The 27,002-nt window shown below is 46.4% G+C and overlaps 10 protein-coding genes across 10 annotated transcripts; 6 read left to right on the top strand and 4 right to left on the bottom strand.

Moving 5' to 3' along the window:
- Window positions 1-904: 904 nt before the first annotated feature.
- Window positions 905-1,665, top strand: BGW36DRAFT_401942 (uncharacterized protein; the record flags this gene model as incomplete). The annotated part of the gene is made up of 2 exons (XM_046218804.1): window positions 905-1,280; window positions 1,361-1,665. The coding sequence occupies 2 exons, from the start codon at window positions 905-907 to the stop codon at window positions 1,663-1,665; spliced, it is 681 nt and encodes a 226-aa protein (XP_046065968.1).
- Window positions 1,666-1,743: 78 nt separating this feature from the next.
- Window positions 1,744-2,642, bottom strand: BGW36DRAFT_391217 (Nitroreductase-like protein). The gene is made up of 3 exons (XM_046217574.1): window positions 2,271-2,642; window positions 2,122-2,200; window positions 1,744-2,060 (listed from the first exon to the last, which is right to left on the bottom strand). The coding sequence occupies exons 1-3, from the start codon at window positions 2,553-2,555 to the stop codon at window positions 1,813-1,815; spliced, it is 612 nt and encodes a 203-aa protein (XP_046065967.1). The 5' UTR covers window positions 2,556-2,642; the 3' UTR covers window positions 1,744-1,812.
- A 974-nt stretch (window positions 2,643-3,616) lies between these two features.
- Window positions 3,617-5,967, top strand: BGW36DRAFT_308454 (uncharacterized protein; the record flags this gene model as incomplete). Its single annotated transcript, XM_046212330.1, has 5 exons — window positions 3,617-3,709; window positions 3,768-3,859; window positions 3,925-4,971; window positions 5,031-5,682; window positions 5,740-5,967. The coding sequence occupies 5 exons, from the start codon at window positions 3,617-3,619 to the stop codon at window positions 5,965-5,967; spliced, it is 2,112 nt and encodes a 703-aa protein (XP_046065966.1).
- Window positions 5,968-6,018: 51 nt separating this feature from the next.
- On the bottom strand, window positions 6,019-7,861 carry BGW36DRAFT_401939 (glycosyl hydrolases family 32 superfamily; the record flags this gene model as incomplete). Its single annotated transcript, XM_046218803.1, has 2 exons — window positions 6,019-6,389; window positions 6,460-7,861. 2 exons carry the CDS (start codon window positions 7,859-7,861, stop codon window positions 6,019-6,021), a joined length of 1,773 nt encoding a protein of 590 aa, XP_046065965.1.
- Window positions 7,862-8,544: 683 nt separating this feature from the next.
- BGW36DRAFT_391214 (putative alpha-amylase) lies at window positions 8,545-10,554 on the top strand. The gene has a single exon (XM_046217573.1). The coding sequence runs from the start codon at window positions 8,701-8,703 to the stop codon at window positions 10,459-10,461; it is 1,761 nt and encodes a 586-aa protein (XP_046065964.1). The 5' UTR covers window positions 8,545-8,700; the 3' UTR covers window positions 10,462-10,554.
- Window positions 10,555-10,861: 307 nt separating this feature from the next.
- BGW36DRAFT_391212 (MFS maltose permease MalP) lies at window positions 10,862-13,029 on the top strand. The gene is made up of 2 exons (XM_046217572.1): window positions 10,862-11,114; window positions 11,173-13,029. The coding sequence occupies exon 2, from the start codon at window positions 11,175-11,177 to the stop codon at window positions 12,819-12,821; it is 1,647 nt and encodes a 548-aa protein (XP_046065963.1). The 5' UTR covers window positions 10,862-11,114; window positions 11,173-11,174; the 3' UTR covers window positions 12,822-13,029.
- A 1,674-nt stretch (window positions 13,030-14,703) lies between these two features.
- BGW36DRAFT_391211 (uncharacterized protein) lies at window positions 14,704-16,025 on the bottom strand. The gene is made up of 2 exons (XM_046217571.1): window positions 15,707-16,025; window positions 14,704-15,654 (listed from the first exon to the last, which is right to left on the bottom strand). The coding sequence occupies exon 2, from the start codon at window positions 15,626-15,628 to the stop codon at window positions 14,948-14,950; it is 681 nt and encodes a 226-aa protein (XP_046065962.1). The 5' UTR covers window positions 15,629-15,654; window positions 15,707-16,025; the 3' UTR covers window positions 14,704-14,947.
- A 1,478-nt stretch (window positions 16,026-17,503) lies between these two features.
- On the bottom strand, window positions 17,504-18,772 carry BGW36DRAFT_73496 (imidazoleglycerol-phosphate dehydratase). Its single transcript, XM_046222543.1, has 2 exons — window positions 18,042-18,772; window positions 17,504-17,984 (listed from the first exon to the last, which is right to left on the bottom strand). The coding sequence occupies exons 1-2, from the start codon at window positions 18,358-18,360 to the stop codon at window positions 17,569-17,571; spliced, it is 735 nt and encodes a 244-aa protein (XP_046065961.1). The 5' UTR covers window positions 18,361-18,772; the 3' UTR covers window positions 17,504-17,568.
- BGW36DRAFT_73491 (uncharacterized protein) lies at window positions 18,606-19,537 on the top strand. The gene is made up of 2 exons (XM_046222542.1): window positions 18,606-18,942; window positions 18,992-19,537. The coding sequence occupies exons 1-2, from the start codon at window positions 18,850-18,852 to the stop codon at window positions 19,334-19,336; spliced, it is 438 nt and encodes a 145-aa protein (XP_046065960.1). The 5' UTR covers window positions 18,606-18,849; the 3' UTR covers window positions 19,337-19,537.
- Window positions 19,538-21,200: 1,663 nt separating this feature from the next.
- On the top strand, window positions 21,201-25,921 carry BGW36DRAFT_73470 (uncharacterized protein). Its single transcript, XM_046222541.1, has 2 exons — window positions 21,201-22,569; window positions 22,625-25,921. Exons 1-2 carry the CDS (start codon window positions 21,338-21,340, stop codon window positions 25,425-25,427), a joined length of 4,035 nt encoding a protein of 1,344 aa, XP_046065959.1. The 5' UTR covers window positions 21,201-21,337; the 3' UTR covers window positions 25,428-25,921.
- The last annotated feature ends 1,081 nt before the right edge of the window (window positions 25,922-27,002 follow it).

Below are 27,002 nucleotides of genomic sequence, written 5' to 3'. Positions count from 1 at the left end.
AACCATTGAATGGTTGTGGGATTGTATCAAACAGATGGCTATTGGCGTACATTCTTCGACAGTGGAGTGCGGATTGCTTTCGCAAGCCCAGTCTTGTTTCTTGCACAGCATGACTTGACGGTTTTCACAGTGTCCTCTTTGTAACTTTTAGTATGCCTATTATCGATATTAATATATCCTGGCCAACCGACATGATTCGGTAGCATTAAAATTTCTATCAAAATCCATTCATCAATTCTGTTATAGTATCATTGGAATATTCAAGGTAACATCAGAAGGTAGAATTAAAGTTAGAGTTAGGGTTACGTCGTGCTCTCACTTAGTCAATCTAACAGCGCACGCATACTTAAGCCGAGGTCACTCCAATATGAAAAGGCGCAATTATTAAATACATGTAGTTGTTCAAATCTTCTTATAGTTATAACTACTACTTGATGTCGCGTTGATTCTAATTTATTAATCCAGCTATTTGACCGCCTATGACTATGACAGGACAGTCATTTGTAACCCGGTCGAAGAACGTTGCGCTCGCTGTCTAATCGCGCTGTTGCATTCCGACTGAAACTGTGCATGTAGCTGCTTGTGTGTGGTTGGCAACATTCCTGGCTAGCTATGATAGATAGGTTGATAGCGCGCATCCTTCCATAACTATGTTTCTACTGGGTCTAGCTTCTACTGACGTTACATATGTACTTCTGTCGGGAATCAGAATCATTTTCTTCAAAATGTCGTGCAACTCGTCATATTTAAGGGTCACTCACAAATAAGGGTCATAAAGAGGCATCGCCTATTAATTCAGCGATTCTTTCTCAAAGAACCCATCTCTCCCTACCATTCTACAACATTACCCTCAATTCAGACTATTCTTTCTTCCCGAATAATCAATCCATCTCTCAAATAATCAATGCATTTACATATCATCACCCTCACCTCCCTCGCCTTACTGGCCAATGCTAGTCCCATCCCAGGAACCCAGCGTCACTCAACTACCCTTCATCCCTACCATCCGCCATCCAGCCATCACCACCCCATACGCGACCTATTAATAACCCCCGGCCAACTCATCGCCATCGCACCCACCTCAACCACATGCGACAACCCGCCTGCGCCAGGCGAATGCGCCACGGCCTTCCACGCCGCGCCGCGCATCAACGAGGCATTCTTCACCTACGCCGTCTTCTCACCGGCTGAACAGGCCGCTCTAATCAGCCTGATGGCGTTTGAGACTCTCGATTTCAAGTATAACCGTAACCATTTCCCCGGCGTCCCCGGACAAGGCAGTACGCTTTTCTCCTTTCGCTCCCTTCTCTTTCCCTTTTTTATATATATATATATGTATAATGTACCTGATAATGTGTAGCACGCAACATGCAATCACCAGCATTCAACAAACAATACGCCTTATCAATCCCTGAAATCAGGGGTAAAGTCTCCGACGACGTCGCCGCCAATCTCGATCTGTTGCTGTCCAACGAGAGGTGGGATTTTGGGTCTGCCGCGTGGTTTCTGGTGTCGCAGTGCACCGAGGACCAGCGCAGGGACTTGCAGTCCGGCTCGGAGCAGGGCTGGGAGGCGTATATTTCGGGTTGTGTAGGCACGACTGTGACAGATGCGAGGAGGGAGTATTGGACGAGGGCGATTGAGGTGTTGGATGTTAACTCCTAACTTTATATGTACATACGAGAATGGCATCTGGAACTACTAGGCCTAACTACCAGGCCTAACTACTAGACTTGTGTGTGTTGGTCCGAAGTCGTAATTCTATTCTAACTGAATATCTCATCAAACGTACATGGACATAATATATGCGAATTATGCAAAAACAAGCATTCTATCCCCCTCAATCGGCTTATACTCCTTCACTCTATCCGGTCCTCCGACCGGTTGCCCAAAGACCAGCTGCCCCTTGAGCTTCCAGTTCCTCGGCACATTCCATAACTCATGCACACTCTCGACAAACTTGGCACTGAAATTGTAGTGCTGCAGATTGCATCCTAGGCCTTCCTTGCTAAAGGCAGTCCAGTTGATAAACTGGTGTATTCCGCTGGAGTGCGAGGACCCTACATGATCATTAAGCGACTAATTGATAAAGTATGATGTGCGGGTGGAAGGTTGACTTACATTCAGGCAAAAGCCGCTGAATGGCCGGATTCTTCTGCTTGAGGATATCGATGGCGTCTTCATCTTCGAACCAGAGCACCTACACGAATCAGCCTCTCCCTAAAACATACTAATATATTTATGGACTTATAAAATAAATATTAACTTACAGTTCCATACGCCCCCCTAAACCCCACAACTCTCTTCGTCAGAAACGCCTGCGCCGCAGGCGGCATCTCCTCCTGCACAACCTTCAGACCAATATCCCATAATTTCTCGTGCTGTTCGCGCAGCAGGATGACCGCGCGTGCGGACTGGACATTGAATGCGCTGGGTGCGTGTTTGAGGGAAAGGCTGACGATTTCTTTGATGCGGGCGTCTGGGATCGGGCTGGTGTTGGTGAGTTGGTAGAGAGAGCGGCGGGATTCGACTGTTTCGAGGAAGGGGGTTGACATTTTAAATATAATCAGATCAAAGTTTATATTGATGGTATGGTGGAAATATTGTTTGGTTAGGGCCGGCTGGGTTTGGGGTTGGATTGGTTGTGTTGATGTTGATGTGATTTCGAATGAGAAATCGGCTGTTTATATACTTTTTGTAGGCTATAGAAATATCCTGCAAGTCCTATCTCCGTACTTTCTCTTGTATACAGATCTTCCGAATTTGATGTGATATTTCCTCGTTTGGTTAGGGCGACGGCCCGATTTGGTAGGGACTGCGAGAGTTCGGGGAGTCGGCGAGTTGAGTTGCCGCCAGTACTTGCACCCCCACACAGCCCTGTACATTTAAAACTACCATCATTATTTACTCCTAATTAAACATGGCGTCAAACCCTTGCGCAGCGTGTAGCTGAACTACTGATCATTAAAAGTATTATCACTATAAAAGCCGTGTCAAACTATTCTATGAGATAAGTGACTGAGGTATAATCACTTAGTTTAAACTTTATTCGTAAAGATTGAGGTGCTAGTCTTCAAAAGTATCTAATATTCAGTTTGTGCAGCAAGAGACATCCTTCCTGTTCCAAACATTATTAATTCTTGGGAAAAAAGTGGACGTACACTTTTCTTAAAAAACGTGTTCCTGGCGAACCCCTTGGTAGCGTTTAGTCAAAGTTCTCTCCAAATGAGAAAAGGCATATAGTAAGACAGATCGCTCAATATCTTTCACAGCTTCACGAACTCTAGTCCAATAATATACAAGCACTTGATAGTCGTCCAATTTATTTATTTTCCTGTGATTTATATAGCACAGTGAGTGATAAGCACTACCTGCTAACTTTTAAGACCCCCCGCAAAAACGTACATGTAAACACCGTCAGTGCATTGCGGAAGCGTTCTTAGTGGCTAGTTACTGTATGGCGGGTCTTCCCTTGCCATCAATTCATTTGAAGGCTGGAAACATTTCCTGTTCCAAATCCACTTCTTGCATTACTCCAGTACAGCCAAGCTGTGTATATTGGGTATTAGTTATGCGATCCATTTATGTTGATTAATTATCCAGATCCAGAATAAATATGAATACCTCGCCGATCCGGAAGGGTCGGGGTGAGGCATCAACAAAATGCGCCACCCGCGCCTGTGATCCATGCAGGTTGCGCAAGACAAGGGTGAAGTCGACTCATTGGGATACATTGGCGCATTATTACTGATAGAAGTGAGTCATAGTGTAGTATATCCCGGCCATGTGAACTATGCGCTCTGAATGGATTTGAGTGTACTTTTCTCAATCCTCAGAAGAAGCGAGGGCCTCCTGCACAGTACGTTCTTGCCAGAAGAACTGACTATTAACTATTTCGTACCAAGACGAGCTGATGTTGTGAAGCCGCGTGGCGCAAATCAGGCAGCAAAAAAGCCAATCCAGACAGTCGTCTGGTGGTGCGAATAACTTTGGTCTGGCTAACAGTCATGAGACGAGCCTTTCGACCACCGTATCTGGAGATCTGTCTAGTTTCGATTCCTCACAAATTCCACCAGACCTGATACCAGACATCGTACCAGTACAGATTTCTACATCGCCTTCAGAAGATCAGCATCGATTAAGTTCCCTTGATAATCCACGTGAGCAAGGTTACGATCTTAGCCTAATTCTCAACAACACTACTACTGAACCTACGGCTTGGAACAGTTCTCCCCATTTAGAGTCCTTGCTTCCAGACAGTTTCAACTCACAGACAGGTTCGCTCTTTGGTTTCCCTGGAGCAAATTTATTCGTCAAACAGACACTTCCTCCTATTATTGACGATCTCAATGTCGATTTCGACGATCCTGTTCCCTTTATGAGCGGAGGTATCAACGTGCATAACATACAAAGTGAAAATCCGATTGACACACCACATGGCGGGGTCGGCACATTGAAACCAGACTTCTGGCCACCTTATATTCATGAAGAAAACCTTATTCCCTGGATCGATGTTTTTTTCGACCGCCTCCATCCGACTTTACCAGTACTGGACAGATCTTCCCTATTTACTAGAATGTTCCAACGAGAGCATCGCCAGAACCGTCAATTTGGCTCCATGATTCTGTCTCTCTGCGCCTTTTCACTTACACAACCAATCGACATTAGCGAACGACCTTCCTCCTCTTCCCGTGCAGACCATGCGAGAATGATGATGACTGAAGCAACAAAAATGCGCAGTTCATCTGATTTCGGCGAAAATCCGACTGTAGAAGCTGTGTTGACAAGTTTTTTCTTATTTGGATTTTTGTTCGGAAGTAATCAGCACAATGCCGCGAGGCTTCGGCTTCGTGAGGCTGTGGATTTGGCATCAATATTGGGATTAAACGATCCACGGACGTATGCCAATTGCTCTTCTGAAGATAAGGGGCAGTTTTTGAGAATCTACTTGGTTCTCTCAGTTACAGAAAGGTATTTTCGCATTTTCCTCCTCGTTTTTCTCTTTCGATCATTGCTGACGAATCGATCAGAGCATATGCCCTCCAGCGCCGACTTCCAATCAGCTTTATTGGTCCACCGTTAAATCCAGTACGCTCGGTGGACGAAATGAACAACACTACCCAGCGCCTCGTATCTGGAATCATCGTCCACAACGACATGGATGCCGCTGCCATGATGGGGCTTACTTTGCTGATGGAAATATTCGACGCCATCGATGAGGAAATACTTGTTTGTTGGAATTCGCGCTGCAGTATAACCACTACTGGGAAGTGCCAAAACCTTACTGAATCAAAAGTATTGAATATATACCACAATATTGCGGGAGTCAGCAATGTCAGTCGATACATGTATCACAGGAAGAATGACCACTTTGACGTGAACAACAATACCTTTTTGCCGGACCAGAATCGTGGTGAGAATCGGCAGCAAGTTTCGGAAGAACTTGACGAAATAAGGATTCTGAGAGATTTTCTTTCAGAAACACAATGTGCTGATGTACTTGTGACACAGAAGTGGGTGCAGGACCGACTGTGGAATTTGTGTTTTAGCCATGGTCTCCTACGGCTGCATTCAGAGCAAAAGGAGCTTTGTTTCCGCTACGCCTTTGACAATGCTGTAAAAACGCTGGAGTTATGTCGGTCGTTAAGGATTAGTGCGATGGAGGCACATGGGGTTGGGATGGTGAGTAGTATTAGCTATCGATTTTTTTGTTTGGTATGTTTAGACTGATAACGGCAGATCGAGAAATTGTACAATATTGCGACGAGCGCTCTCATAAACCTGGGTGGTGTGAGTAATGAAGCGAGTGAAATGCAGATATTCGACTCAGCAATGCATGAGCTTGCGAGAAATTATTTGAGACTTATGCAGACTCTCCGCGGTGGCCATCATCCATATATGGGGCAGTACAATGCTTATCTCAAGTCTCTGGGTTTTATTGGGCCGAATGACGAATGGAAGGCATAGATTCTTGTTCTGATATGAATATTATCTATTTCCTTTGCTCTATATAACGATTCACGCTTCCAGACCATCCCAAACTTGCGCTTCCAATAGCACAGCAGCAGGACTCGAAAGAAATCCCTTATCCCCATTCAATCCCCCTTCCGCAAAAAAGCCTAATTGGGAACAACGGTCCTCATCCAGGTAAATGCGTGTGGAGAGTGCAGTACGCTCATTAATAAAGACTTCTAATATACTTTTGTCAAATATTGCGCGAATTCGGAGTGTTTCTTCCACCTCGTTGTCGTGGACGTCGCGAAATGTGAATAACGTATGCGGTGCGGACTCGACACCGTGGTTGATGCCTGGGTATGTGGGATGTGGTCGTTCCACAGTGAAATTTTCAGTGAGTGGTTCCCAAGTAAGAACGGTGGAGGTTTTCAATTCTGTACATATGATGGAAAAGATTAGTATGGACATGGTCACTTCACGTTCGGGGGAACAATATTGGCATACTAGCGCTGTGTGTGATCTGAATACCTGCACGAGTACATTGCTTATGAACGGCAAATCTCGCTTCCACCTCCCACCTTGATGTCTTCAGCGTCATAATAGAATCTGCAGAGCAAGAAGAATGAAGGGTCAGGTTCTGCAATGTAAAACTAGACGCCTTGGCCCGGAGCTTCTTGAGTCTATCATCCGGCTGGGTTCCTAATGTTCGGACGGTGTATGTGCCTCGGGAATCGGCTTCTGTTTCAATGGATGTGATTGTTTGGAGCTTTGAACTGCGCGCTCTGACAATATTATGTAGGACCTGGAGCTGCACCGTCCGTGGAAGAGAGATCAGCCCACTCCACCCCTGCGCATGGCGCAGGTTATCGGGAAGATCTTCTTCTGTGACCCAACCGTAAAATACATGCCGACCAGTTACCGGGTCGTAGAAAGAATTTGCTGCGTAGTAGCAGCCATGATCGAAGATACCGGCAAATGAGTACGTGGCTAGTGCGGAATTGGACGATGCATCATCTGACGACTTGGCCTTCAGCGCCATCCACAACTGTTGTCGCGGTGTTCTTGCGGTTTGAGCCTTGATTCTACTTCCAGTAACATCATCTTTGGACTGGAGACATCCCTCTGCGCCCACTATGACGAAAGTCCTGGAAATCCCATCTTCCTCGCTACTGAGTTCCAGAACATTGGCCACCTCCCAATTTACTCCAAAGTCTCCTGACCAGCGAGAAGGTCGAAAGTTCAATCCGACATCTACTAGACATCCAATAAACTTCCAATCCCGCAGATCATTCGGGTTAATGATGTAGACAAATACGGTAGGGGTTTCTCCAACGACGCCCCCTGATAGGAAACCATAGAGGTGATCGCCTGTTTCAGACTGACTTAGCTGCATCGATGACCCTCTCCAAAAACAGACAAACGGATCCCGCCAGCCGGTGACTTGGAGATGGCACGGCGGGCCTGAAAGAATTGGGTTGCAGCTCAATCGTCGCCATGTCAGCCCGCTGTCATGCGAGACAGCTAAGCTGAGTGACTCGCATCCCTGAACATAGGGAAGTGTATAATGGATTGGCAGATGCTTCACTGAGGTATAAATACACGTCAAGGCGCCAGGACTTCCATCAATATCAGTAGGCCGGAGGCAACCAGTAAAGATGCCGTAACAGTCATAGTCGGTTGAAGGGGTGAGATATGGATCTGGTGATGTCTTCCAAGACACCATATCATAGGATGTCGAGTTGCCCCATGACACGTTTCCCCAGTCATTTCCTCTCGGATTCCATTGAAATGCGACGTGGTATAGTCTGGTCGAGGGGTCATACCCCAAACCACAGGGGTCGTTCAGCCATCCACTTGGCGCATTGAGGTGGAACGTAGGTCGCCACTTTGAAGAAGTTGTTGTCATCTCTTTGCAACTGTAGTTATCAACAGGTGTATGATTGACATGGTCATTTTGCAGATGTAGAACATGGAGCTCCTCATGTTTGGATGCGACTGTGGAGAGCGACATGGCTCTCAGGTACTAGAAAACTAACAAACTGACTGATGAGCTGTAACGAATGGTCTGGTTAATGGAGATGTATGTAAATAAAATCTAATAATGCGTCACAAAGTCTAAACCCTTATTCAAAGAATTGATCAAAGGCGCCCCCACTATTGACTTCGACTTTTTTTAGGGAATAATCATCTCCGGAACTGGCCTGCGGACAAATACCGGAGTTATGTTATCCTATTGATGGAAGAGCATAAGACACATTCCCAAAAATATTCTCCACAGAGTATCGGTTATCGAAACATGTCGTAGGGAAAATATGGGCTTGGTTCCCTCGAATCATTACAGGTTAGACTAAACTAGACGTTCTCGGAGATGTGTCGGGGCCTCCTAGAGTTGATAGCACCAATATACACACAACTCTCGCAATATTAATCTCCAGAAATTATACCTGTAGGAAAGAAAACCTTATTGCTGCTGTGCTGAAAGCTAGTTCATGTGGCTGGGGTAAACTGGGGTATTTCTCCGACAATTCTCCACGGCCCTCTGCTCATACACCCGATTGACATACCAAGGAAACAAGTAAGATAAATCCGCAAGGATATTGCGTATTACAGAGCAACATGCCACAGCAGTCAATACGGTAAGACCGTATTATAGGGATAAAGAATTGCCAAACACTTCCTTCTATACATCCTCTGTCCTCCCTTCATTTGATCAATTCCAACTCCGCCTGAAACCTTGAACGCAACATGGCAGCACAACACACAGAAAGACAACCATGGAAAGAAGCAGTTGTTTATCAAATATACCCTGCCAGTTTTGCAGACACAAATGGCGATGGCTGGGGCGATCTGCCTGGTATCATAAGTAAGATCGACTATATTAAATCTGTCGGGGCGGATGTTATCTGGTTGTCCCCGATCTACGCCTCTCCTCAGAATGACATGGGGTATGATGTATCTGATTATCGGTCTATACATGCCCCATACGGGACCCTTGCCGATGTTGACCGTCTAATTTCGGAGTTGCGTGCTCGCGGTATGAAGCTGTGGATGGACTTGGTAGTCAACCATACCTCGGACGAACACAAATGGTTCAAAGAGTCACGCCGCTCCAAGGACAACCCCAAGAGAGACTGGTACTTTTGGAGGGATCCCAAGTACGACGCACAAGGAGTGATGAAGCCCCCGAATAATTGGAAAGGAATATTCGGTGGCAGTGCGTGGACCTACGACGAGCCCACTGGCCAATATTATCTTTCCCTCTTTCTGCCTACTCAGCCAGATCTGAACTGGACAAACAGTGAGCTACGACAAGCCGTACATGATGACATTCGGTTTTGGCTTGACCGCGGTGTGGATGGATTTAGAATAGACTCAATGAACTTGATGTCCAAACATCCAGACCTTCCAGATGGCGAGATTACTTCTCCGGACGAAGAGTACCAATCTGGAGCGAAATGGTTTGCCTCGGGGCCTCGGATGCATGAGTATCTTCGTGAACTTCGCACCAAGGTATTTGATGCATATAATGCAGTCACGGTTGGAGAGTTGGGCTTCACTAAGGACGTGGAATCTGTTTCGAAATACGTCGCAAAATCCAGACAGGAAATCAACATGCTCTTTACCGGGGATATTATTGATATGGACTTTGGTGTCACGGGGAAGTACGTCCCTGGTGGCGGCTTCCACCCTCGACACATTCGAACGCTCACCGAGAAATGGCAGACTGCCATGCCTCAATTCGATGGCTGGAATACTCTTTACCTCGACAATCATGACAGCGGCCGCTCAGTGACACGCTATGGTTCTGATGACCCGCGTTATCGTATATATGCCGCCAAATTGCTTTCCACATATCTCACGACCCTCAGTGGAACCCTGTTTCTCCTTGCTGGACAGGAGATTGGGATGGCCAACATGCCTAGGGACATGGGAATCGAGCATTACATCGACGTGGAAGGCCGAAATTATTACATGCAAGTCCTTCAGTCTCGCGGTGGTGATCACGGCAAAATGGGAGACGTCATGCAGGAGCTGCAGCTCAAAGCAAGAGACCATGGCCGGCTGCCGATGCAATGGACGGCTGGGCCGAATGCTGGATTCACTGATCCAGAGACTCGTCCCTGGATGACTGTGAACCCCGACCACAAGATGGGCTGGAATGTTGGGGCCCAACGGGATGACCCCAACAGTGTCCTCTCATTCTGGAAACAATCCTTGGTTCTTAGAAAGAAGTTTGCCGACATATTCATTTACGGCGCCTTTGAGATAATCCCTGAGTCTGCCTCGCACGAGAGAGTGCTGGCATACAGGAGAAAGGATTACAGCACAGACAAAGAGGCATTAGTCCTGTTAAACTTTTCGGATCAAGATAGCACAATCACGGCCCCTTGGATTATCGGGTGGACATTTCTGAGAGGAAATTACTCAACTCCGCCAGTTCATGGCGAGACAGTTGTGCTGCGACCCTATGAAGCGGTGGTTTATAGCTCGGGTTTCACTCTCTAATGTAGGCATAGAAATCTCACTGTTATTAGCACATTTTCTTGCTGTTGCTTATTTCCACATCGCAAATAAGTGATATATTACCATACATCCAGCCTATGTACTCGTAAAGATGGATTACTAAATACATACAATGTACACACAAAGAATACCCTTGGGGTTTGATACAAGAACAAAATATAGGCAATTCTTGTCCTAAGAAATTTGTCGCTTTGCCATTCAACACTGCATAACGTTTATTAGATATTTTTGCCAAATCCGGAGCCTCGTACACATAATGTAATATGTATAAGCTCCAGAGTTTCTCCGAATTTTCCCCATTGTCGACGTACTAAGCCCGTTTGAGGAAAGGCCATCATTCAGTTTCTGTGGGGCTGGCGATTTCTCCATTTGCACTGATGTAGTGTACTGGGGACAGGAGAGATGCATGATAAGAACAGCTACAGGGTTTGCTTTCGAAACTACCCAGAGTAATGTTTCGCTGTGCACGTGGGCAACATTTCCCCATTTCCCCATTTCCCCAACCTTGCCCTCCACACCTTGATGGGATATAAAATGGAAGACGTCAGCCAGGCTCTGGGTAACTACCAACATTGAAAATCTCTCTAGTTTCAGACATCACCATCTAGCAGTTCTTGCGTGGCAGTAACCTTTGGGTACTGTTCTTTCCTCCTCAAGCGGCTTGTGTCGTGGATATCAATTGACAATATACAGTCATGGAAGCAACCATAGCCAGCTGTGACAATGCACGCACTGACGATGCCGCATGTCTCAAGTCAGATGCCCGCGATGCAACTGAGACGGAGCACCATATGAGCATCATACAGGCAATCAAGATCTATCCCAAGGCTGTGGGGTGGTCAATCCTTCTGTCCACAGCGATCGTCATGGAAGGATATGATGTTTCCCTGCTCTCCAACTTCTACGCTCTCCCCCAATTCAACCAAAAGTACGGCGAATTACAACCTGACGGCAGTTATGTTGTCCCTGCTCCATGGAAATCGGCACTTTCAAATGGTGTGATTGTCGGAGAGATCCTGGGGCTCTACATTACAGGTATCATACAGGATAGATTCGGCTATCGGAAGACTATCCTCGGTGCCTTGGTGCTAGTTACCTGCTTTATCTTTATCGTGTTCTTTGCGCAGAATGTGCGTATGCTTCTTGCTGGAGAAATCCTCTGTGGTATTCCCTGGGGCGTGTTTCAGACTTTGACAACTGCATATGCGTCAGAAGTCTGCCCTGTCGCTCTTCGAGCGTATTTGACAACCTATGTCAATCTGTGCTGGGTGATTGGAGGCTTCATTGCCTCGGGGGTCCTTCGTGGGTTATTAGAGATGCCTAGCTCCTGGGCTTATCGAATTCCTTTTGCTATCCAGTGGTTCTGGCCAGTTCCTCTAATCATTGGATGCCTGTTTGCCCCCGAGTCTCCCTGGTGGTACGTCCAACACGGACGGATCGATGAGGCAAAACGGAGTCTCCTCCGCCTGACAAGTCGCTCGGATACAACTTTTGATGTGGACAAGACAATCTCTATGATGCAGCACACTAACGAACTGGAAAAAGAGATCAGTGCTGGCACAACCTACTGGGACTGTTTCAAAGGCGTCAATCTTCGCCGGACAGAGATCGTGTGCGTCGCATGGCTCGTCCAGAACCTATGTGGGTCAACCTTTATGGGATACTCGACCGTATTTTACATTGCTGCAGGGCTCTCCGAAAGCAGCTCATTCGATATGACCTTGGTGCAATATGCTGTTGGCGCAGCCGGGACTATCGGCTCTTGGTTCCTTATGTCCCGATTCGGCCGACGTACCTTGTACCAATATGGAATCTTAGGTCTCTTCTGCCTTCTTATGATCATCGGGTTCACATCCCTTGCTCCACGGACTGACGCAGCAGCAAACTGGGCCATTGGCAGCATGCTTCTTGTCTTTGCTGTCGTCTACGACAGCACTGTCGGCCCAGTGTGCTATTCGCTCGTCTCTGAGTTCTCTTCCACACGCCTACGCGCCAAGTCCATTGTCCTCGCTCGAAATTTATACAATATCGCGGGCATCGTGGCGAACATCCTTACAAACTACCAATTGACCAGCACTGCCTGGAACTGGGGTGCTAAAGCTGCGTTCTTCTGGGCTGGATGTTGTTTTATTTGCCTGCTTTGGGTGTTTTTCCGCCTTCCAGAACCGAAAGGAAGGACTTACGCTGAGCTGGATATCTTGTTTGCACAGGGAATACCTGCTCGCAAGTTCAAGTCGACACAGGTTGATCTTTTCCACCCTATCGGTCCAGCTGTTGTTGATAATACGAGTGCTAGTAATGAGGATGACAAACCGGAGGTGGTATTTAAAGAGACCTGCTAGCTTGAGTTGAGGATATCTGCGAGACGTATCATATGTTGTTGCTGCATAATATTGTCTCTGGGAGAAACATTTCGGGGAGGGCTAAATCTACAATAATTACAAAATGTCATTTTCTTTAAGCCAGAGCTTAATATACCCATGGCTCCTCGCCATTTGTAGGTGCTGATATTACACACATTTTCATGTCGGCACACTAAATCGATTTGATTCTTCATAAATTTTGCATTCTTTGTTTTGGACAACAGTCGAGCAAAAAATTGTTTTTATCACAGGGTGGGTTCTTTGGTGGATATTAAAGTTTCCCTACCTGCCAGGTGGATCAAGATGACGGATGTCAGCGCTAAATTAAGACAAGCAGTGGATGCAAACTTATTGACTGGTCCTGATCGCTCATTGGTGTCCTCCGTTTAGAAAAACATAAGCTTTGATTGATGATTACGTGAACATGGCTCTATTCAAGGACAATTGAATCTAGGGATCACCACGCGGATGGGGGTGGGGGAGGAAAAAAAGGCGGAACCTTGGTTTAGCAAATAATTGACGTGTCCTAGATGCTCTTAAATCTTGCAGAATCCGAGACTCCCATTGTCGAGAGCCCCGGTGACAACAACACTCGTGACAAAGAAACAAAGACAGCTTGACCGCAAACAGCGTAGAAATGAGAGGATCAGAGAAACACCCCACGACTGAATTAGGAGGGTCGACATTTCGTAATCTGCGTTAAGACTTCATTAAAAACTAGTCATATGGCCATCACACGTCATCGTCCACTTCCAGGGTCGATTAAGCTCAGGTATGCGACCTCAGTCGATGAACAGAATCCGTTTCATCCGGAACACACTCGCCCATAAACGTCGATTGTCAGCTGTCTCGCGTGGGAAGAGGGGCTGGCCGGATGCTCTTCATCGATCGATCTAGCCCAGAATACCAAGAGGTCACGATGAGATGGTTATGCAATCGTTCAGCTTCCAACCGTGAGAATAGCAATTGTGTCCAGGATGAGATTTGCTGTGGTGCTCAACTAAGGAGGCGAGAGCACCAAAGCCGTGTCCAGCTCACTGCGCTCCCAGCCAAGCTCTATATCAAGGCTATCACGAAAAGCCACCAAACCGATCTAAACTTGCGGGTTGGATGGGACGGGTCAGTTATCGTCCTAGGACATAAACTGTAGAGACTGTAATTGCCATGACCTCATACCCATCGTGTATCATGGATAGCTATCGCTACCTGCTGCTATAAGATTATCTAACGTTCACAGATTGAAAATTCGGAACCAAGGACAGATTGTGATGGTTATAGGTATATAAGCCTATAATCTTCGTATTGGCACAGCGAGAAATAGAATGCAGCTCAACTTATCCTTTACGTGAGCTGTAACATCACAGTACTGTCTACACCATTGTACTACATTAGAAAGGGAGAATTGTGGATCAAGTGATGACGTGGGTAGGAAATAGAACAATCTGTTAGAATATCATCCAGTACTTATGCAGGAGATGCCGCGGATGCATAGAATTAACGCGTAGGATAACAAGTACGCGCCCAGTTCACCATCCTCAGGGACGCCTTAGATATATTAGTCAGAATAGATCCATAAGCTTAGAAGAATTAAGGACTTATATTAATTTCCTAGTGTACAGGGCTTCTAATTCAACTAGTCATATTCCTCCCAGATACTATATTCCTTTACAAGTCTCATTTTCTGTGCCACAATTAAATTTATGCTAAAATAACTGAACAATAGCAGCGTGGTGAAGAGTTGCACAACATCCAGCTTGATTATGGACCCTAATCCAGTATTTAGAATGCTGTATATAATCAATTGAAGTTATCATCAAGTTATTAAGTTGTGTTGTGACATTAATACAATGAACATGTGATTGCTTGGACCATACGGATCGTAGGGTTGTTGAATACATTACGTCCCTCAGAAGATCTGTTATGGAAGAGAATTAACTTTTATTGACAATCTGACAGTTCTTAGTTGTAGTTTTCTTCGATTAAGCACAAGATTTGTATCAAACCAATCAGAAAAATACATAGAACATGGCTGATTCAACTTAGCTCACAAAGCCCATTCTGGCTGATCTCCGTGTAAAAATGGGGCGCTTTTTTCTCAAAAGTCCCTAGTGATTGACAGTAGAGACTGGTTGGGTCTTAGCGTCAAAAATTACCACTTTATATGGAATCCTCAAAACGAAATTTTGAACCGTTCCCATCACGAAGACCACGACCTCTGTAACGCCAATCTTCACTGGATCAAAGGTCCAAACAATGTCACTCCCTTGAATGGAAGCATTCTTCAACAACACATATTGATCATCGTAATTGACAGAGATGTCTCCAAGTTGCGAACTGCCAATATTCTTGGATTGTTTAACCTTGAAGGGGGTTCTAATCCTGGCAGTTATGGTCTCGGTTTCAGGGACCACAATGTTTGTATCAGACGGTCCAGCGGTGCTGCGGCCTTCTTTGGAGACTAATGCGACGCCGGTGCCTGAAGGGGTGATTTCAACAGGCACAAGCTTACCGTTGGGATAGTTGGCAGTGACGATAACCACCTCCTTTGGGATAGGAGGTGCAATGTCAAATCCTTGGGTCTTGTTGTAGGTGGACGTTTTGCCGTTCAAAGGCCCAACCCAGCCTTCAAGGTTAAATTTGAGCCCACCTGGGAAGGGCTGACGAATGAATGTAATGCCAGTGGTGAAATCTTGAGTTTTTCCCTCTGCATTCAGGACTAGCTGTCCTTCATTGACGTGGTATACTGCAGATAGTTCATCTGCGGAAATCATTTGCAAAAATCCCATTTTTAATGGCAATGATGAAGAATCATCTAGTAACTAGAGTTAAAGATAACACTTTTGAGGTTCTACTTCGGGACGAACATTTCCAGTTCTAGGGAAGGGATTGCAAGGAGCTAAATAACCCCTGTACGGCTCACTGTCCCATGAGAGCTAGCAATGAAAGTGCTGCACACAGCAGCAGTCTGATAATCGCATCACTCTCTCGTCATCACCACCTGTTATATTGGTTGAAGGTCTAGAGCAATTGATGAAAACAGAGCAGTAAAAAGACTTATCCAAACAAACAGAGGCGGCTGAATCGAAGTTCATTCTCGAGTTGATCCTAACCCAAGAATGAGCTATAATATTGGTTCTTAGACCTATAATGGCCGTATTTATCTCAAGCCACAGAGTCACATTCTCGTAATACATGTCAGCAGAAATTTGAGGGCACTGCAAGGAGGCAACGCACCAAGGTAGTTCCTGCACCACCCCCTTCATCACTCAACACAACATGGGAACCATGTCTGCTGCGGGGCTACAGGACTGTGACCATCGTTCTGTACCACGGAAGCAAGTATCCTGTAGTCAAGACGAGTCGTGGTCATCTTCGAAAGGAGGTGAGAAGCGGCCTCGGGTGTTCCCGAGACATCGCTGACCAGAGCGAGGACGCTGCCTCATCCCGATCAACACTTAACATGGAATGGTCCAGGCGCCTCCACAAACTCTGGACACGTATTCCCGGACGGAGTATAAAAATTGCATGACTGACACGACGCTAGGGTGACTTATGCTTTATCAGTGGTGTGATGGGGATCTGAGATAGCTTATGGCAATCCGCACTATAGCCGAAAACGGACCTCACACATGGCTACGCCACATGCATTGTGCACAAGTCCGGCGAAGTCGGGGATTGTTGCAAACGGAGATTCCCGGGGTAATCGATTTGGGGTGTGAGAGAGACGTTGTGAATCAGTGGAACGATGGTTCCGTGGCGGCTCTGGTAACCTGTATATATGAGAGAGTAGTGGGTAGAATCCATGGTGACGCCCGTTCTTTTTTAGCACGGCGGCTTAGTGGCCGAGTACTTCCATATGTTAATGCCATCCACACCCGAGTTGACCATATAATTCAACTCGTCAATATTCCACCTTCCACCACTTTGCAATAAACCCAAAGAAATTTCGGAGGAACAAGAGGGAAGAACCGTCTAAAATTTTTTTTTTAAAAAAAACGCTCTGCATGGCAAGCAGCAGAGACTTATCACGTCTTCCATTCGACTCTACAAAACAGAAAAAGCATAGAGTATCGAGCTGAAACATGCGCTAATAGACATAAATTGTCAGAATTAGAAGAGAGATCTAGTACAAACAGTGTTGCTAGGACGTAGAGGAATATAATATAACCAAAACACGAGAAAAACCTATGACTTTAATAAGAAAGCCGCCACCATTCGGTTGCATTTGAATTCAGGCTACTGTGTATATCTAGCACGTTTATCGGTTTCAAATTATCAAATAGAAGTCTGAGTCACATTCAACGCTGGAATCTATCGCCTCTCTTTTTTTTTTTTTTTTAAAAAAAAGGATCCCTTTTTATATCAAAACCTTTGCTGATATTTTAAGCAGCTCTAGTAGACTGAGCTTCGTTAGTTATTCCCCGTACAGATGTATGATAGAACAACCTGTACAAAGTTAATTTTATCGCTTATAGCTTCATCATGGTCATCATGACTGGGTTGTCAAAATTATTGTAATAGATTTTGGTCTAGTTTAAGGCTCTGATAGATTTATGGTCCTTTAACCCTAATTGCTTCGCAGATACATCAATATTAATATTAATATCAATGATGGACGGTTACTCTTAATACTGGCCCGAATAGAAGCTTCCAATTTATACCTTATTTATACATTGTTAGCGTCATATTTTATAGTAGACAATCCATATCTAGTCGTTTTTGATTATTACAAAACCCCCTTCGTGCTCACAATATCCCCCGCCCCAACCTCCCCAGCCACCCTCCTCGCACACGCCGTCCTCACCGCCACAGCCAAAGCCTTAAACGCACTCTCGGCACGATGATGATCATTCGAGCCATACGAACAGCCCACATGCAGGGTCACGCCAGCCGCCTGCGCAAAACTCTCTAGCCCATGCGTAATCATCTCCGTGCTCAAATCGCCAATCTTCTCGCGCTTGAATCCCAAATCGATCACGGCGTACGGCCGGTTTGAGAGATCGATGACAGCCCACGAAAGGGCTTCGTCAAGAGGCGCATCGCCGCGGCCAAAGCGGGCCAGGGAGGCGCGCGCCCCAAGGGCGTTTGTGAATGCCGTGCCGAGTGCGAGGAAGGTGTCTTCGGTGGTGTGGTGATCGTCAACTAGACAGTCAATTAGTTTAGCTAGGCCAACATCTCGAGATTGTGGTGGGCTCGTACTGTACAAATCCCCCCGCGCCCGAACCGCCAAACTCCACCCCGAATGCTTCGCCAGCGCATGCAGCATGTGGTCCAAGAATCCAATGCCCGTGCTTATCGTTATCTGCTGAGTGGCTGTGAACTGGGTAGCGTGCGGGGCGTTCTTGATGGGCAAGACGCCTCTTTTTGCGGCGGCTGCATCTTCGCCAGACTCTGCGGTGAAATGGTCACTTTCTTCGAAGGGGAGAAGCGCGCCACCGTCTAGGGACAGCGAGACTTGGATTTTGGTCTCGTTGGTGATGCGGGAGATGGAGACTGTGCGGCGGGAGAGGGTGGTCATTTTGGATGATGGTGTGCCGCTATTGCGGTTTTAATTGAGCGTCAGTTTGATTGAGGTCGTTGTGATGATGATGATGATGGCCTAGGTTTTTCCAGGGTCCGGTGGACGGTATCGGCGGATCTCCCATTGGCTGATTGCGGCGGAGCTCAACTCTGTTTTTACCATCAACCGTCATCCCATCTCCATTCTCGATCTTCATTCACGTGGTTGACTGCTGGCTGGTCCAGATATTATTCAATAGCCATTTGCCAAGATAATTGTTCGAATACTGTCTAAATATTGTCTAAATACAGTACTCGATACTGTCGTGGCAACTTGCGAATCCTCACGTCATCGCTTGACCGCCCCTCTATATCCTCCCTTCCTCCCTCCGATCTATCACATACGAAAAAATAAACTGAATAATAGGCCGCGCTTAGCTTCTACCAGATGCACTGCTAGTTGCAGCAGCTTGTCTTGGCATCTGCAAAGCAGCCGTCATTTGTCCAGATGCCGCCGCCATCCAGTCAACGTGCTCATGTTGAACCGCCTGAGCAGATCACCACCGAGGCGGTCAAAGGATTTGCTACGGGAGCTCTACGGGTACATCTCAGTTTTCTTAATATGAATAGACTTTTACTAACCTGACAAGTTCGGCTCCATGTCCATCCTTGCACATATGATCCTCTCCCTGCCGCATCCCTTCACTTTTGACCACGCCGCTCCTCCCACCGCCACCCAGCAGCAACAACCAAAATCACCCTTCTCAGCAGCACGTGCATGCAAAACACTATTCTATCGCCCGCTCGCGTCGCTGTCCGAAAGCCTCGCGCCGGCGTCGCGCGTTTATCGCGGCCTGACGCTGCAATGGAAGTGCTTCCTCCAGGTCGCAGCGATGACCCTGGGCGGATGCATTTGGGCCGAGAGACGGGTGACGGAATACATGGATGTGCTGCGGAGGGTGCGCAGGGCAGAGAGGAGGAATGTAAGTGAGTGAGCAAGCATTTCCGTTGGGAAATGCGAGAGCCGCAAATATTTGAGCCTGGAGCTGGCGGGGGTTAATAGTGAATGTGTCGATGGACAGGACAGGATTGAGGTGCATGCATTGCAAGCGTGTACACTCTGTGTACAAGAGTATGGTGTTGTATATAGAGTTCCAGCGGGATGTACTAGTGTCCTATCATTGCTATATGCTGTGCGTGCTGCTGTAGATCGACCGAGAGTGCAGGCAATAGTTCGGCGCCAGCTCAGCAAAGATGAAATCATCAATATTCGATATTCAACAATCACTTAATTAACAATAATGTTGTATATTCCATGCCAATCAAAAATAAGAATACAAACATGCGATAAAAATATTAACTGGTGTAGACGAATATACATCAATTGCTAAGTATGTATGAGAGATCGGATCGCACGCTACGGCATAGCGCATCGTGGCTGGGCCACGCTAGCCTGCTCCGGCCATAACATCAAACATTCCCTATATTTTCAATTATAGAGTAGTTTTTTGTTCCTATCAGAAATGTTATTTATTATCTATTATTTATTATACTGTAGTAGGAATATTATTATGATGTCATGTCCATACCCCTGTGATGTTCATGTAATGATTCATGCATGTCGTCATTCGGGCTCGCGATCTCCTGTTAGTCCAGCATTGACCAATGATCGTCGCGACAACCAAGAAAGAAAGATAACAAACGAAACAAAACAAAAGAAAAATAACAAAGACATGTGGAGGATGTGATTACTCAATTAGTGTGGGCTGCTGATCATGTCTCTGATTGCCGGCCCACCATGTCTCTGCTTCGTCATCGTCTGGAGCTAGTTAGTAACCAGCACTCCCTTCTTGCTTAGTATCCTACAACTACGATCCTATGTTAATCTCTGTAGCACCGCAGGTCGGATGAGAATATTAATATTGGGTTGATGGGATACTTCTCTATTTAATTTACTATTTACATCAATCTTTCAATAATTTTGAATATTGAATATAGAATATTAAACATTAATAATAATATTAATGTTAAATTAATATGTTTCATATTTCCTACCAATAACAAGGGTGACCCATGGAGATCACGTGCGTTGCGCTCGCGTATCAGCCCTCATTACGCAACCAGCTGCCCGTATTCGTCTCTCCTATACTTTTTATTATCACTCCTTTTCTACCCTCCATTAACTGCTCTCCTCTCCAGAGCTGCTGCTCGTATCGCAGCATTTCCAATTCCTAAGTACTATATGCGATTGACTGATTGACTGATCACTGATTGCCTTTCTTCATTTCCCTTCTCTGCTTATCTCCGCCTATCCCCTCCCGGTAAGCTCCCACCGCCGCAATCTTCGACTCCTTATTACTACTACTGCAACTCTCCTGTGTACTGCGTGCTTCCGTTTTCAACACCGCACATTATGTCATGAGTCAGGAAGATCAAGAATAACAGATCAGCAGACCACCACCTGTCACGCCCCTGTGCAGCCGCATTCGGGTCCCTGCCAAGAACACCCGGTCGCTCTGGCTGCAAACAAGCCAGCTCTGTCCAGGAACATCGCCGTCACTTCTGTCTCCATGCCGCGCATGTGCTTTTGACGTGTCCATTTCCTCATTTTGCCTTTGCATTTTATATACATTTTCTCGCATTCATCTACATCTACATCTACATCTACATCTACATACATGTATATTCGATAATTCTGCTGCGGCTCCATGTGGCTGCTCATCCTGCGGCCTTCTTTTTTCCTTACCTGTCATACCCATCCATCATATGCTTAGCCTTATACCCTTATAGCCCCTGTGAGAATTGCTTGAAAATTGTTTATTTCATGTTTTAGTTTTGCATTGACATTATATTCCTGGCTTCCTAGTATTCCTGGCCCTGGTTGGCTGGTGTGTGCGCTGGGGCTGTGGCTGTTGCCGTTAATCCTGCCTTTGTAGCAACATATTCTCTATCGTGACTGCTTTCACACTCACCCCAGGCAGGGCCGCTGGGTCACCATGGCAGACACCCTGGTAGAAAAGCGGCAGAGAAGAAAGAGCTTCACTTTCTTCCACGCCCCTCAGCTTTCTTCCTCATCCACCTCCTCCCAGACTACTGCTACGTTCACAGCCCATGATCGCTCCTCCTCAGATGGCCTATCCACAATGAAGAAGCGAACTCGCCGCAATTCTTCTTTCTTTGGCAGTCGCGATCCAAGCCCCGGATACGCTGTTAGATCGACTCCCAATGTTTTGCGCCGTCCGCAGACGTCTGGGCCTGAAGCCGCATCCACACTGACCCTTGCCGCCGCAGAGACTCACAAGCCGAGCCGCAAATCGCTTCAGCGGTCCAAGCGATCCTCCATGCTGGGCTCACTACGTTCTCTGCAGTCACTGGAAGACGATGAAAAAGGCTTAATCGACGACGATGACTCGAATGCCCCGTCGTCTCCCAACGCCAGGAGAGTGCTCGGCCATGTTGTCTTACACCATGGTGAAGTCCAGACGGCAGGAACCATGTGGCGGAAGAGAACTCACTATCTTGTCTTGACCGACACCCACCTCATTCGCTTCAAGAGCCAAGGTAAAGCATCCGACGTCTTCTCGACCATTTCTGCCCCCTCCGGCCGTACCACCCCTGTTAATCGTCAGTCGGTTGTCTCGATCACTTCTTTGCAAGACCATGCGGTCACGTCCTACAACGGCGATATTGCCGCCATCGCTTTGAATAGTATTGTGTCTGTGCATCGCGTTGACGACATGCGAAATCAGCCTGCTATTGAGCTGTCCTACCTGGACGATCGAACGAACAAGCCTGCTCTTATGGCCATTCAGCTGACCGACCCGGAAGAACAGAATCTGTGGCTGATTGGGATTCGCTCAGCTGCCCACTCGATCCGTCAGGTCGAGCCACTGTCCTTTGAGAACAAGGTCATTGACTATGCAGTGAGGGTTCTCGAACAAGATCGAGACTACGACCCCGAGAATTTCAATATCTTTCGCGTTGTGCAGCGGTCTTCCAACAAACAGGCCAACCGGTCATCCACCGATGATATTGCAAAACTGTCGGGAACAATGTGTTACCTCGCTATCGGACTCCACAAGCTCCACCTCATTCCTCTTCAGAAAGCGTCGAGCCGGTCCTCCTTTATATCTATGAATGATCTCGACTTGGGAGCATCCTTTGGTCTGATGGCTCTAACTTTGTTGTCTATGCATTCGGGGGATGATAGGTTTCAACTGACTTTCCGGTAGCCTACCACTGCTTTCTTTTGTGATTCCTATTTAAGTGCTGACTCTTTAAAGATCTCCCCTACGAAACTCGTGCACCTTGCACCTGGCATCGGTTCATTCAATGGATATCGCGTTGTGGGTCCGCCAGCGAACCGAGTTTTTGCGTCCGCTCTGGATACGCCAGCCGTATGAACTGGTGGCTCCTTCTGAAGTTGAAGACCTTGTTCCTGCACCAGAACTTGATGAGGATTTCGCCTGTTTCGACCGCACCCTCATCGCCTACTCGGCCAGCTATGATATTGATACCTCAAATATCTGCTACACCATCGACCTGGAATGCGAGGATGCACCCTGCTTCAGGCTTCTTCCCCCGGCAGCTCGTCGACGTCAAAAATACACCGTTCTAGAATTACTGGCTGTGATGCGGGCACTACGATATAATGAATCTTTTGTTTCCATTTCTTTCAGTGGCATCAGTCTCGACGCTTTACAGAATTGTCGTGATCAATATGGTATCGACCCCGATGCTTTTGTTGCCAGATCTGGAGCGCCAGTCAATATTGCAGGTCAAGATCGCTTGTCGTTGTTGTCGCAGGAAATTCGGGCCTTGGCGCTGAAAAGTAAAAGGCTAAGAAGACTCGACTTCTCGTTTTGTCTATCACGAACTCCAATTTCTGACAGTGGTGCTCGGGATCCCGGCTGTGGTATACCTGAAGCGATCTTTCCACTTTGTCGTCGCCAATATACAAATGTCGATTGGATTGTGCTAAATGGTATCAAGCTAGGTGATTCAGACCTTGATTATTTGGTTGATGCTGCCTCTCAACGGACTAGTCACTTGCGGGCACTCGAAGTAGGTGACTGTGGTCTTTCAGTTCACGACCTAGATCTCATCTTGTCCACCCTCACTGCCCAAGAAACGACATTGGAAGCAGTGAACATCTCCGGCGTGCAAGGCCGCCTCAGTCCCGAGCTTTTCCAACAACAGATTGGATACTTTGGTCAGATACGCAAGATAAACCTCACTCGTGTAGCCAGGACCTCGGGGCCAGGGCCATTGATAGCTCCTGAGACATTACTAAATTGGCATCTAGAGGAGCTGTCTCTAAGCCAGACCGCGATGAATGAGGAGACTGTCGATTCTATTGCTGCTTACTTGGCCAGTAACCAGTCGTCATCTCTTCGAACTCTGCGATTTGACCAATGTGGATTGACCGGGGCAGATGTCGCTACCTTTCTTCGTTGCATGACTCGGGAACCTGGAACAGTCCGTGACCTGCATCTGCATGTTAATGAAAACAACCTGGATACCGATTATACGCTGTTATTTCAATCTATTGCAGAGAATCATACCCCGACCCACCTTTCCATGCGCATGATCGACTTCAAAAAAGAAGACCATTTTCGAGAACTGATCGGGGCTATGAGGAAAAATACGTCATTGAAATATCTGGACATTTCAAAAGCATCGCTCCCTTACGACGCAGGACCGGATACTTGTGAGACGCTTCAACTGATGTTTGAAGAGAATGAAACTCTACAAGAGCTGGATATTAGTGGCGAATACGCTCATTTGGATGTTGCCCGCTTCGGTATCGGATTGAACCAAGCTCTTACCGGGCTGAAAAAGAACAAGTCGCTAAAAGTGCTTCGAATTGAACATCAGAAACTCGGCCTCCAAGGCGCTAATACCTTGGCCTCAGTCTTAGAAGAGAATACAAGTCTCCGAGAGATCTATTGTGAAAACAATGACATGAATCTTCAGTCGTTTACTGTTCTTGTGAATGGTTTGCAATTGAACAAGTCGGTTATCGTTCTTCCTACCATGAATTCTGATCGCCATAATTCTTTGGAGAAAGTCCGCCGAGAGATTGAGAATGTTAAATGCGAAACAGCGGCACATCCCCCTAGTTCGGCTGCAAGCTCTCTTCGTCGTTCGCTCCATGCTGCTATGGCGATCGGCCAACCATCGGGCGGCCATAAACTCGCAAAACATCATAACCCGTCTCAATCGTCGAGAAACAGCTTCACCGGCTCTTATCCTTCAGCTCAATCCCCGCCAGAATCCTCGTCTTCAGATCCATTGAGACAGGAGGTTGAAAGCACGCTATCATCGCTGAATAGGAGATGGGACGCTGAAGTTGATCGGCTTCGTCAGTATCTGTATAGGAATTATTGTGTTCTGCACGATATTCCTTTCGACGTCGCTGATTACAAAGAAAGTGGTCTTGATAGACCGACGACGGTTGATGAATCGCGACCAACTACATCTGCCAGTCTTCTGGCAATGGTGGGAGATATGCAGCAGCTAGGTTTGGATCTAGCCAAAGACGCACTTGCTCCTCATCTAGAGAACCCGGAAGATACACCCCAAGCGGATATTCCAGACAGTGAAGATATCCTAGACGACAGCTCTGCAAACGAGTCGCCAGTGATGATGTCGGGCAATTTCTCAATACCTGCGAATGAGTCTGTAAGAATGACTGACGCAACACACCAACTCTCGCCATTTTCATCTTCCTCGGACAAGCTAGTCGGCATCACCATGAAGGAGTATTTCCCCTCTGCTAGCTCGTCACCCCAACTGGCTATTCCTGTTCCCGCCATTAGAATCCCGAACACTGCCGAGAGCATCCGAAGCAACTGCAGTTCCAGCAATCTTTCCACCAGCACGGGCACAGGAGCCAGAAGCTTTCGAAGCACCAGCGGCCTCGCAGCATCTTCACTGCGCAAATTTCTTTCGAATCGTCCGTCTGCTATGAAAGGAATGCGCCAGTTTAGCAGCTTTGGAGAGCCAACTGATGAACTGCTGACTGTGAAGATGTCTGATGAACCGCCGCGTATTATATGGTCACCTCCACATATGGATCTTTAACTACTTCTTACCTCGACCTTGACTTTTAAAGCATTGCCACCGCTTCATCCGCTAATTGTTTAAAATGCCACCCCGCTGGACGGCGAACAACCCTCATCCAACCCTGTCTAGCAGATAACGATCATTCTCTAGACCTGCATCCATTATTCGATACCCTCAGACTCGATAGTCGATACTCGATCTGAACCTTTGTGAAGTTTCTCATGATCAAAAGTTGCAACTAGACGTTGTCCAGTTTCATTGACTTGCGCACGATACCAATTTCCTTTCCTCTTTCCTCTTTCCTCTCGTTTCATTTCAAGCTCTTCATACCACCGCATTGATCAGTTGTGATTTTATTTGTTTTCTTCTTTTCGTCCATGTTAGTCGTATATAAGGGGTTGGGTGTTTGTATGTGTTTGAGTATTTAGCGTTCGTTAAGCTTATGATGGTGAATACGTTCACTGTACATTAAAACATTGAGAATTTAATGCTTCTTATACGAAACAGATCCCACGTTTATCCTTCTCGCATCGTATTTATTACTTGGGCAGGGAGTAGCCTGTAAACTTTCAATATTGAAGTTTGTCGGACCCGAATGAATGAAATGAAGAAGGCTTGAGGTCAAGTCGGTTGAAAGATAGAAAGGAAAGCGGGCTATTTCATGGGATCGTGGTATGTTTTCGGATCATGGAGAAAGGCCCTAGTCGAATCTAGTGAGAAATAAGAAAAGATGGGCGACAGCATATAACGTGGCAGAGGACCACGTTATCACCAATTCCTCTTCATTACTTAGATTTCCCCGTTGCAGCAACTGGCAGACATATGAAGACTTATCAATTCCGTACTTCATCTGGTGTTTGACAAATGTATATGGTTTATCAGCAAGATCCATGAAAAGTCGCCGCCGCATCTTTACCTGACGTTTGAAGCCAGCACCGGGAAACCACTCAGGCATATATTTCACTATGAGTATTATCAGGAAAAAGGATTTTTCATCCAGAGAAACAAGAAGAATAAACGGCTGAAACTAAAAGAAATTGAAGCACCGGACGCACGGTGACTACTAGATATGCCCCGGGTCTCGCTGCGCGTATAAACACCTCGTCTGCTATATCAATAAGAACGTCTTTCCGATAGGGCTCAACTGTATAGTTGTAGGCTAACTTCAACAGAAAGGATCCAGTAACCCTAAATTTTGTGCTGAATATTTATCTTAAACGTAAGGAGTTACCAGACAAATGAAGGAACGTACTTTCGAATATGGGTAATGAACTCTCTTAGATGATGTAGCAGACGGAACACAAACCGATGGGTCTCAATCTCCTGCAGATCAGCATAACGCGATATAGCTGCTGCAGTTCCGATTATTTTGCCCATTTACGTGCGATACTCCCGTAGCCGCTTTGAATACACATGGAAACCGACAAAATTACAAGTGCCAAGCCTAAGTATACTGGATTAGTTGTAATTATCCTACAAGATAAATCAGCGAAAAGCTCACATTTCTCCAGAAAAAATTAGTTGTGGTCTCGAAGAATGTTTTATTGCTCGTTTCTCTAGCAGCTCCAGTGTTAGCTTCATGTCATTAATGAT

This window comes from Talaromyces proteolyticus (genome assembly GCF_021365285.1).
Source record: "Talaromyces proteolyticus strain PMI_201 chromosome Unknown BGW36scaffold_15, whole genome shotgun sequence".
Classification (NCBI taxonomy): Eukaryota; Fungi; Ascomycota; class Eurotiomycetes; order Eurotiales; family Trichocomaceae; genus Talaromyces; species Talaromyces proteolyticus.
This window is presented reverse-complemented; position numbering and strand designations above follow the sequence as displayed.

Excerpts from the sequence above, each read along its gene's own strand:
- BGW36DRAFT_391212 (XM_046217572.1), top strand. The coding sequence starts at position 11,175 with ATGGAAGCAACCATAGCCAGCTGTGACAATGCACGCACTGACGATGCC.
- BGW36DRAFT_391214 (XM_046217573.1), top strand. The coding sequence starts at position 8,701 with ATGGCAGCACAACACACAGAAAGACAACCATGGAAAGAAGCAGTTGTT.
- BGW36DRAFT_73470 (XM_046222541.1), top strand. The coding sequence starts at position 21,338 with ATGGCAGACACCCTGGTAGAAAAGCGGCAGAGAAGAAAGAGCTTCACT. Across the intron at positions 22,570-22,624 it reads AGGTTTCAACTGACTTTCCG|ATCTCCCCTACGAAACTCGT; the intron begins GTAGCCTACCAC and ends GACTCTTTAAAG.
- BGW36DRAFT_391211 (XM_046217571.1), bottom strand. The coding sequence starts at position 15,628 with ATGGGATTTTTGCAAATGATTTCCGCAGATGAACTATCTGCAGTATAC.
- BGW36DRAFT_73491 (XM_046222542.1), top strand. The coding sequence starts at position 18,850 with ATGCCGCCGCCATCCAGTCAACGTGCTCATGTTGAACCGCCTGAGCAG. Across the intron at positions 18,943-18,991 it reads TTGCTACGGGAGCTCTACGG|TTCGGCTCCATGTCCATCCT; the intron begins GTACATCTCAGT and ends TAACCTGACAAG.
- BGW36DRAFT_391217 (XM_046217574.1), bottom strand. The coding sequence starts at position 2,555 with ATGTCAACCCCCTTCCTCGAAACAGTCGAATCCCGCCGCTCTCTCTAC. Across the intron at positions 2,201-2,270 it reads TTAGGGGGGCGTATGGAACT|GTGCTCTGGTTCGAAGATGA; the intron begins GTAAGTTAATAT and ends TGATTCGTGTAG. Across the intron at positions 2,061-2,121 it reads TCAGCGGCTTTTGCCTGAAT|GGTCCTCGCACTCCAGCGGA; the intron begins GTAAGTCAACCT and ends ATGATCATGTAG.
- BGW36DRAFT_73496 (XM_046222543.1), bottom strand. The coding sequence starts at position 18,360 with ATGACCACCCTCTCCCGCCGCACAGTCTCCATCTCCCGCATCACCAAC. Across the intron at positions 17,985-18,041 it reads GGCGCGGGGGGATTTGTACA|TTGACGATCACCACACCACC; the intron begins GTACGAGCCCAC and ends TTGACTGTCTAG.